The 11,260-nt window shown below is 38.7% G+C and overlaps 1 protein-coding gene across 1 annotated transcript; it reads right to left on the reverse strand.

Annotated features, from left to right (window-relative positions):
* Positions 1-9,862: 9,862 nt before the first annotated feature.
* LOC107872038 (DNA polymerase-like) lies at positions 9,863-10,711 on the reverse strand. The gene has a single exon (XM_016718863.2). It carries the CDS (start codon positions 10,709-10,711, stop codon positions 9,863-9,865), a length of 849 nt encoding a protein of 282 aa, XP_016574349.2.
* Positions 10,712-11,260: the final 549 nt, after the last annotated feature.

An 11,260-nucleotide genomic window follows, 5' to 3' on the forward strand; every position in this document is an offset into this window, starting at 1 on the left:
ATGCACATGCTGCCGAAACTACGCAAGATTTGATTCATGTACAACATGATACGTAGGCAACCTACTTTTGGGTTCGATCTAATCATTTTGTTTCGTTGTTTTTCATTATTTTTCCTCTTCTAAAAAAAAAAACAAAAGCCATAAAGAATGATAAAATAAAGGTAGATAATGAGAGAAAAGAAAAGAGCAGAGATGGACACGAAAAAATAAAATAATAATAATAAGTGTAGAAAAAAAAAGTGTAGACAAAAATCAGGATGATGTTAAAATGACCTCGCTACCCTCGAAAGCTGGTAGAAATGATCATGAATTTAGGACAATTTTACCAATGTGATTCCCATGTTTGTTGTGTGCCCCAATTCTAACGGATGTCGTCTTTGGTGAGCATGTTCTTTCATGCAACAGTGGTAAGTTTGCAGCACTCTGGCTAGTCACCCATACTTCACTAGATCCAAAGCAAAGCTCCCCATGGCTAGCAGGGAGATTGAAAATTCGCTCATTGACCCGGATTAGGATCACAGGGAAGAAAGTTCTGAACACAATGATGAGGTAGTAAGGCTCAAGCAACAATTGATAGATTTACACCGGGCATGGGCCAGAGGAATGCCTCCTCCTCCGTTCCCTGAAGGTCTTGGGAATATCTCTAACTACCCACCGCTCTCTCAGGCACAATTCTCTGCTCCTACTAAGTCACCTGAGCACGCGCCAGGATTCACTCCGTGACATTATTATCCTGGCAGTTCTGGTGTGCCCTTGGCAGCTCCCCAATCAAGACCAGCTGATTGGCCAGCACCACCGATCACATCAGTATTCGTGGCTCCGCCACCATATGAAACTCCCATATATGCTGTGTGTCCTACAACGAGGCTTCCTAGGTTAGCCAGTGAGCCAGTACTGAAGGTTTCAGATAGTCAGTATTACACCCCGAAGCCTACTTTGCAAATGAATAAACCGTATGGGTACACTCAGCCGCCTGCATTTTTATTTGATACAGAGAAACCTGTCGTAGTAGAGGAACAGGATATCATAGCCCAGAAATTGAAAAGTTTAGAACAGGCTATGAGGAATTTGCAAGGAATCGGAGATTATAGAAGTGTTTCCTATAAAGATCTTCGCATGTTCCCAGACATCAACCTTCCCCCCGATTTTAAGATGCCTAAGTTCGAGAAGTATGCAAGACACGGTGATCCCATGGAATACTTAAGACGTTATTGCAACTAGTTGAGGGCTGCAGGAGGAAAGAAAGAACTGCTATGGCCTTCTTTGGCGAGAGTCTTTCTGATCTGGCCTTAGAATGGTTAATCGATCGAGATATTGATAAATGGAACAGCTAGAATGATTTAGATTCTGAATTCGTTCAATATTTTCAGTATAACATCGACCTGATTCCGAACAAAAAATCCTTGGTGAACATGAAGAAAAAGAGCACTAAAGGTTTTAGGGAATACGCGATAAGGTGGCGTGAACAGGCCGCCAAGGTAAAGCCTCCAATGAAAGAAAGTAAGTTGGTAGAAGTTTTCATTAACGTGCAGCATGAGACCTATTTTCAACATTTACTTTCAGTAATGGGAAAGTCTTTTATGGAAGTCCTCAAAATAGGGGAGATAATAGAGGACGGAATTAAGATTGGCCAAATAGTTAGTTTTGCCGCATTAAAAGCCACCACACAAGCGATTTAAGGTGGATCTGGCACATTTGGAGGTAAAAAGAAGAAAGAGGACGTGGCAACTGTTGTAGCTGGAACCCATTCCTATCCCAAAAGACCACCTCGCCCCTATCCCCAATCCCAAGCCCAAGTCTACGCCTAAGCTCCATATATTCCTCCCCACCATTACTACCCTCCACAAAACCCTTTATATTCCATTCCACCACCCCCGTACCCAGTATATAGCGCGCAGCCATATGCCCAAACCCCTTCTTACCCACAATGGTGCACGCAAGCTCCACAAAATCACCTATTTGCTCCACCAAATTACCAAAACCCCTCCAGACCCAGTTTTCAGCCTAGGCTCGAGTATAAAAAAGAGAAGGCAGTCAAAAATCAATTCACACCTCTTGGGGAGTCATATGCTAGCTTGTTTGACCGGTTGAGAAAGAGCTGTACAAGATTTAATTAACACAAATTAGATACTGGTCTAGGCTCTGAAGGGTCCAAACATTAACCAGAATCTGCTACCAACACATGCTGAAGCTAATATGTTAGAATTGATATATAATGGAAAAGAGTCTTCGAGGGGTTATAAGCCTATTGTCAAGATACAGACCATTGAGGAGAAGTCGGTGAATTTAGCGGAGTCTTTAAAAACAATGTCATTGAGCCAGGAAGGAATGAGAGAAGATAAGTCCCAATAAAGCACAAAGAAACCCCTGATCACAGTACAGGGCGCCAGTTAGGATAAACCCAAGTTGACGGTGGTTGGAGCTAGGAGTCAGCCCATCTTGATGGTGAAAGGAGCACTGGCAGCACCTATTTTCCTCAAATCGGTGACCCAACCTCCGATAGTTGATACGAAAAGGGTTCCCTGGAATTATGGGCGGACTGTGATGACCTATCATAGGAAAGAAGTCGTGATGAAGGCCCGAGGATTCGGGTAGAGCATTGGTTTAGGATTAATTTAGCATAGGTTTATATTTTTGCATTTTTTATATATACTCTGGACTGTATAATTGGACTGGACATTACATTTTGGATTGTTTTGTTTTATTTATCATTTGATTGCTTTGCATGCTTTTTTGTGGTTTATGCACTTCGTAGTGTCAAAAATAGTTGATACACTTTACCAAGCGACCATGGTTGAACCACGGGATCGAGGGGTGCCTAACACCTTCCCGTCAATTAACATAATTCCGTAGCCGGAGTCTCTATTCGTAAACCAGTTTAAAGAGTCAAATGGTTTTGAAAAGGATTTTCCAATGGTGACTTGGCACACCAGATTATGCCAAGTGGCGACTCTGAATAAAAAATGTAAATAATCCTTTTCCAAAACAAATTTTCATTTCTTGTCACTTAAATAATAAAACCCTTTCGAACTTAAAACGAATCTTTTTGGAGTGCGAAAATGGGGTGTGACATGAGTAAACACATACTGCAAGCTCTTATGATCAGTAAACACATTAACATGAACACCATAAAGATAGTGTCTCCAGATTTTCAAAGCAAAGACCATAACAGCTAATTCAAGATCATGGGTTGGGTAATTCTATTCATGCGGCTTCAACTGTCTAGAGGCATAAGTTATAATCTTACCTCTTTACATCAACACACAACCCAAACCAACTCTAGAAGAATCACAATACACCATAAAACCATCTGTACCATCAGGAAAAGTCAACACAGGGGCTGATGTAAGTCGAGTCTTCAACTCCTGAAAACTCTTCTCACAGAAACCTTCAAAAAAATAATGGTAGTATCCCACTAGACCCAAGAGACTTCTAATATCAGTCGGAGAGATAGTGCTAGGTCAATTTCTTATAGCTTTTGTCTTTTGGGGATCAACTCTAATACCTTTGGCTGAAATAATATGACCCAAAAAGGCTACAAACCTTAGGCAAAATTCACACTTACTGAATTTGGTGAACAATTTGTGACCTCTAAGAGTTAGCAAGATAATTCTAAGGTGATCTGCATGATCATGCTCAATGCGGGAGTATACAAGGATGTCATCTATGAAGACAATGATGAACATATCAAGATATGGCTTGAATACTTGATTCATGAGGTCCATGAAGGCTATTGGGGCATTCGTTAGCCCAAAAGACATGACTAGAAACTCAAAGTAACCATAGCAGGGTCGGAAGGTTGTGTTTGGAACATTCCCTCACTTTAAGCTGGTGATAATCGGATCTAAGGTCTAGCTTGGAGAAATAACTTGCACCTTACAATTGATTAAATAGGTCATCAATTCTTGGAAGAGGATACATATTTTTTACTGTGACCTTGTTAAGCTGACGATAGTCAATGCACATACGCAAAGAACTATTTTTCTTCTGTATGAATAGAACAAGTGTGCCTCAAGGAGAAATACTAGGCCTTATGAAACCTTTGTCTAAAAGATCTTTGAGTTGCTTTTTCAACTCCTTAAGCTCAGTAGGTGCGATAGGATATAGCGGAATAGAAATGGGATGAGTGTCAGGAAAAAGGTCAATCCCAAACTCTATCTCTCTCTCGGGAGGTACCCTGGGAGATCTTTCAAAAAAGCATCAGGAAACTCATTAACAATATCGACTGACTGAATAGTTGGAGCCTCGAACTTAATGTCTTTGACTCTAACTAGGTGATAGAGGTAACCCATGGATATTAGATTTTTGGCTTTGAGATAGGAGATAAAATGACTCTTGGGAGATACCAAACTCCCAAACCACTCAAAAATTGGCTCACAAGGGAACTAAAACTTGACCATATGGGTACGACAGTCTATAGATGTATGACAATAATGAAGCCAATCCATACCCAGAATAAGGTCAAAATCCACCATGTCTAACTCTATCAAATCAGCATGTATGACTCTATTAAGAATAGTAATAGGACAATCTCTATACATTTGTTTAGCAATAAATGACTCCCCTACGGGTGTAGCAACTAGGAAAGGTTTAGGAATATTTTTAGGACTCATTTTGAAATTCACAGCAACAAGTGGGGTCACATAGAAGAGACCTGACTCGGGGCCTAATAACACATAAAAATCAAAACAAAAGAGGCAGAGCATACCAGTAACAATATCGGGAGAGTCCTCCTGCTCCTGATAGGATGGTAAGGCATAGAATCTGTTCTAGCACTGACCGCCAGCAGTGCTAGATGAAGCGCCCTAAGTAAGGGAGGGATGGGGTACCGGAGCTGGTGCACTAGTAGTCTGTGCCTGAGGTCAGGCGTATCTGTTCCCCTGCCTAGTATGGGGACAATCGCTAAGTTTGTGGCCCCGTTTTACATAACCAAAACAACCCCTCAAATCTGTGAAACACTCACCGGGACTATCCCTACCACACTTAGCATAAGGAGGATAACGGGGCCTGTTACCAACATTGTTCTGCGACCTAGACATAAAAGACCTGCCCCGTTGCTCCTGCCTGCCTCTAGGTATGGGAGAACTAGCTAATGAAGGCATGGGAATAGATAAACATCTCTGAAACTGAGGGTGATTTCCTCCATCGAACCTAGGCTGACTATACTGATGTTGCTCAAATGTAACTCTCTTGTTACCCCTCACTCTGTCTCTCTCTCTAATATTTTCCACCTTTATCTGCTGTGCATATGTCATCAACCTAGACAGATCCATATCCCTATGCAGCATCACAGTCCTATACTCTTTCAACACCAAACCCAAAATACCTGTCACAAACTTACTCATACTAGCTCGAGTGTTAGAAATCAAATCAGGAGAATACTTGGCCAACTGGTTGAACTTCAAGCAGTATTCTTTAACAGTCGTAGAGCCCTGTCTTAAGTTCATGAAACCCTTAATCTTTTCTTCCCTCATATCAATTAGAAAGAACTTGTCCAAGAATGCATCTTAGAACACCTACCAAGTCATAGAAGCAGCATCCTCACCTCTACCCTTCCTCTACAATACAACCCAGTCATAAGCTATGTCCTTCAGCCTGTAAGACGCCAACTCAATACCTTCTTCCTCAGAAACATACATCACTTGTGTGATCTTTCTCACCTCCTCAAGGTACAACTATGGATCCTCATCATCCTTAGACTCATAAAACTCTGGCGGATTCATCTGCATGAAATCATGAATCCTAGCTTCAGCTACATCACCTCCCTACTGATCTGCAACTGTGGCTTGGTTATTGGCCTAAACATTAGTGGTGACTGCTTGGGCTAATGCCTGAAAGGACACCCAAAACTCAGCATGAGACACAGTCTCATTTAAAGGATCAACAAGCGGGGGTTGCCCATCATCATTTCCGTAGGCATTTTCTCTTCAGAAAGGCATTTTCTAAAATAAGAAAGCATGAATTATTAGATAAGAGGGACAACTGTAGGCACGATAGAATCTGAAAGAAAGAAACAATATTTTCCTAAAATATATTGTAGCCTCTTGCTCATAGATGTGGCATGCTACACACCGATGATCAAAACTCTACTCAACGCAGCTTGTCAGACTCCCTAGGACTCCTTTAAAACCTTAGGCTCAGATACCAAGTTTGAAACAACCTGAAATCACCTCCCAGGACATTACACGGTGCTTAAGACTACAAGTAGCCCTAAGCTAACCCTTTGATCCTGTCACCATATATAATGACTCATTCTAAGAAGAAATATACAAAACACTGGCACTATCATATCAAATGAAAGGAAATACAAAGATAATACTCAGTCCAAACAATCACAATACTGAAAATCTTAACACAACCATAGTCTGATAACTAGTCTGACAAAGCCTCTACTACTCCATAAACTAGAGAGCCATTGGGATGGGTCCCCAACTGACTCAAACTGGACTGAAAGTAATAACTTAACCACTCAAATACTGAAATATCTAAAGATAGGCCCTCGAACCATGAGGACTCACCACTGGAGAAATGTACACAAAAGTACTCGAGAATCACCAACGAGACTAGGACAGAGCACCTGAACCTATATTTTAAGATAATGTAGCACATAGATGTATATGTGGATCAGAACTTGGGAATGTACTGAGTATATGGGGGTGTATGTTTTTACATAAAACAATATCAATACTTTTTAATCAAATCATGCATGCAATAGGAATGACTCATAAGGCTTCAATAAGTCAAAATGTAAAGCTCATAAATCATATATAATGAATCATGTAACATAAATCTCGTGAGTCATTATACTTTAGCTTTAAAATCTACACTTTTCTCTTATTCTCATTACTCATAGGCTAAAGAAAACTTTAAACAATACTTTGAAGTCATGCATATATCTCATGGAGAGTAAAACTTTTTAATGATCAAGAACTTATAATTCTTTTGAACTCAAACACTTGGAACTCGAAATCATATAACTTGGGTTTGAAAACCGGAGATCAACTCGTATTAGTAGAGAAAACTACTTCCTTCTTCGGAAAATACTCAAAGAATATTTATTTTAGAAAATATCTCATCCCAAAGCTTTAGGGAAAATATTCTATCTCAATGAAAAATACTTTTGTTTAGGGATGCAAAATCTAGGAATGCAATAGAGGATAGATAGGCCACGAAAGAAGTATAAGCCAGAGTAGTTCTGGTAAAGAAGGACTCTTTGGGATCTAATTTTCTTTCTATCTGACAGTACAAAAAATAGAAAGAGGTGGTTCTTTCATTACTTTGCCTTTGATAAGATTGGTTTAAATGACGAACTACGTAGGAAATATGAGTTGATAAGATTGGTTTATTTCTATATTATACACAATTTCTAAATAAGGGATAGTTACATATAGAGAGGCGCAAAGGACAGATATGCAAATTTGGGATAAGAAGATAAATATTTCAATAACTTAGACTCAAATTTGAAATAAGATAATAAGCTCTTTCTCAATTTACCACATTTTTATCTCTTACAATCAAAAAGAAGACTAGCTTTTGGTATCTTCACTTACTCAATTCTAGATCGAATCCAGGTCGTTATGCTCGGTGAGGTGGGTTCAAAAGACAAAGAGTTGATGAGGAAGCATTTATAAGAAAAATGTGTGGTTGTTTCAATTCTGCATCTGGGAAATGCAGCTTTCGCTAAAATCATAGGATTGAAAGCCGATTTCTACTTTCTTGCCTTGGGGAATTTCATTCTAGATAATGTAATAAAAAGTCTTTCTCTACTGTCTTCACCCTGATCCTCTTATACATCGTGGGATCAATTACAGGTTCCTTTATAGGTCAGCCCCTACGCTAGCGCTGGTGCTGACTTACTAGATCTTGCTTTCAGGTTCTTTAGTATTTCTACAAAGGGTTATTAATGGGATGTTATTAATGGGATAAAGTAAAAACTATAACTCCAACTACTACTAAAATGGATAAGATTGTATGAACGAAGAGAGAGGACTGATCGGGTGAGAAGTCTGATTGATGACTGATCTTTGTATTCTACCATTGATAGTCTTTTATAATTTCTTACTAACCTTAAATCTAAATATAAGGCAAAGTATCTAATGGGTATTAAGGACGAGCTCTTAAAGAAGACTAAAGGATCCCTCCCAACAACTAAACAATCAAAAGTGTGCGATCCTCCCCATAGTATAGGCCTAGTATGATTGACATCTCAAGTCAAAAAGGCGAGGACTCTATGGAAAATGGATGGGAGAAATCCCTAGGGTCGGCTAGTTACTACTCCTGGGATAGGACTACTATGTCCACCCAAAAGCTCTAATTCTCGAGCCAGTCCGAAAGCAATAAAAGAAAAGATTAGCAAGGCTAAGGAAAACAAGTACAAGTATATGTATGCCTTGTTTATAGAATGCCTTTCCGTCTAAAATCACGAGTTTGGACTTTTCTTTTTATCTACAGACTGGCTAGAGACATCTTTGAATAATAGAAAAGCAAGCAGAACAAAATGCCTATGCTACTGTTAGAATTTTCTAAAAGGTAACTATCTCGGTTTCATAGAGAAATTTATATAGAATCTTTGAAAAATACTTTCTTTTATAAGAAAGAAAATACTTACTATCTTTGGGATCTGATCCTACACCGCTGCTCAAGACTTTAGTGGATAGACTCTATTACATAAGTGAATTCCTAATTCTTATCTTGCATTATGAGATAAGTACGCATTTATTATTGTATCGACCTAAAACCTCACTAATTGATCTTTGCGGTGCTTCCTCTCTCTCTATAAATTAAGGCCTATGGGAAGCATGAAGATCTAAGCCACTAACGTCGTGGAGAAGGTTAAACCTCATAAATTCAGTGAAGTTAAGGTTTTGTATATGTTATATCCTTTCAATCGAGTGAGAACTTATAAGGAAGGCCTTCATTGCCCTTTGAAAAAGTACTAGGGAAGAGAGAGTTGCAGAAGTGATTCTAGATCTCATGTACTCAACTTTCTAAATACTAACTTTGGCATAATAAAGGGAAGCATGCATTGACAAACTATTCAACATAGGACGGACCTAGCTGATTGATGCCATAAGCAATCTTCCTGGTCTAAGAGCAGCCTGAAATTTGAAGTTCACACTCAGTGTGAAGTGAAATGCTTCTACTCTCTCTGATTTCTTCATACAGTGGCACGTCACCATCCTTACCTTAGTTCTCTTTTCAGCACTGATAGAAGCATGCCAAGGTAAAGCTGACGATCTGTTTAACCTTTTTTTGGATCTTCATCTTTCACTATGAACTTATACAGTGAGTGTCTATATTAAGGATCCTTTAGTTCTGAGTGAGGGCTTGACCCTTTGAGAAGGACATCTTCTTTTGCATCTCTCTTCTCAGATCGCCCATGATGGGACCCCTTTGTCTACATCATCGAAGCTTAACCAGGCTTTTTTTTCTATTTCTTTGGTGGATAATGGTACATAGTAGGTCTTTACTGACTTTGATCCTATGACGGATCTGAAGATGGAGTCACTTTATTATGATCTAAAGATGGAGTCTCTTTTGGATCTGAAAATGTAGTCTCTGAAGAGTTTAGAATCAACCCGTTGTTAGCTATTATTTCTCTTAAATTCTCAACCACTCTTTTAAGATATTGATTTTGATATTCCAGTACTTTTTTATCTTGTCCAGCATAGTCTTTCACTACGAACGGTTTTGTATCAACCTAAACTCTATCCTTATCAAAGACACCTTCTCTCTTGGTACTAATGATTGTTCCTAAGTTTATATGAATATGCTTTTGACTGATGTCCAGCATTTTCAAATTAACATTGAATAGGGTTGTCATAATGGTATGTGTAATATGATCAAGATTTGCATATTACTTTTAATACCAGTCAAGAGTGACCAATTCTTTAGTCAACCCTTTATGTTTAATGACATCAACGTGTCTCTCTTTAAAGAAACAATAATTCTTGGCAGCTACATAGATAGTATCATAGGATGCATACTCCAGTTTTAACTTCCCTAACTTCGTGGAAGAGATAACTTCATCTAGAAGACGTCCTATAATAAGAATGGAGTTGATATCGATGTAGTGACAATCTTCCCTAGAAATGTAAGGATACATATGGATACGAGCACATGCAGTGATTTCTACAGCCAGTTGAACTGCTGCTATCTTCGGAGGTTTCCACTCTATATCAGGATTTCTCTCTGTACTAGTCTTATAGTTAACAATATAGTATGAATCATTAAGCTTATCCGCATCGACAAAGCCATAAGTTTGAATTAATTTGAGATATCTTTGATAATTACAGATCTCTATCAGGGAGGTTTGGGGGTTAATACCAAATCTCTTATAGAGTGAATTCATAAGGAGCTTGTAGACATAAGCCTGGGACTCATTCCCCTTTTTCTTAGCCTTTATCCTTTCTATAGAGAGCATGGTAACAAAGTCCTTAAATGGGCTGCAGGGATCCATCTTTTGAATGATGCAGCCGCAAAGAGGGGTTACCTGGTATCCTATGGTTTTAGCATATTTTAGCTCTTTGCTGTAATAAACACCAACAAATTCACCTGTAGGGAAGATTAGTGTGTTTTTTGAAGTCCTATATAGTAAGAATGGTCTTTTCATATCTGGTGGGGAGAAAATATATGCTTCAACAAAGCCAAACAAGTAGTCTAAATCCATATCTTCACAATTATCCAACCAGACAGGCTCTCCACCAGGCATAGGATAGTGTTTCATAACATATGGGTATAATGAATTCACATAATAGTAATAGAGTTCTTTTCCAATAGGTATATATGTATCGCTATGGCCTCTATAGTAACCACGGTAAATGAAAGTATCTTCATTCCAAACAGGGATATAGATTGTCCATTGATTTTTATCATAATAGAGACTTTGAAATATATCGTGAGCTAAGGCTGATAATGCTCTTTTTTCACTATATCAATAGAATACAGAGAATAATAGAGAGCCTGAGCTCTATGTATAACCCCACTTAATAAAAGGATATCCTGTTTCATATACTCTAACAAGGACTCCCTATTAGGAATAAGATAGGACTCAGTCACTTCATTATAGGGTATATTATCCTTACTTCCTAGTTGTGAGCATAGATTTTTTGCTAAGTTATCGAGCTTACCAGGTAAAAGCTTGAGATAATCTCTTAGAGAAAATAGCAATTTCTTATCACAATAGATAACTATCTCATATATATGGAGATCCCTCACAAGAGGTTTAAACCTGTATATTTTATCACAACTAGCTATATAT

Source organism: Capsicum annuum, chromosome 5 (assembly GCF_002878395.1).
Source record: "Capsicum annuum cultivar UCD-10X-F1 chromosome 5, UCD10Xv1.1, whole genome shotgun sequence".
Classification (NCBI taxonomy): domain Eukaryota; kingdom Viridiplantae; phylum Streptophyta; class Magnoliopsida; order Solanales; family Solanaceae; genus Capsicum; species Capsicum annuum.

What these genes read in the sequence shown, in the direction of transcription:
- LOC107872038 (XM_016718863.2), bottom strand. Translation starts at nt 10,711, where the DNA reads ATGCCTGGTGGAGAGCCTGTCTGGTTGGATAATTGTGAAGATATGGAT.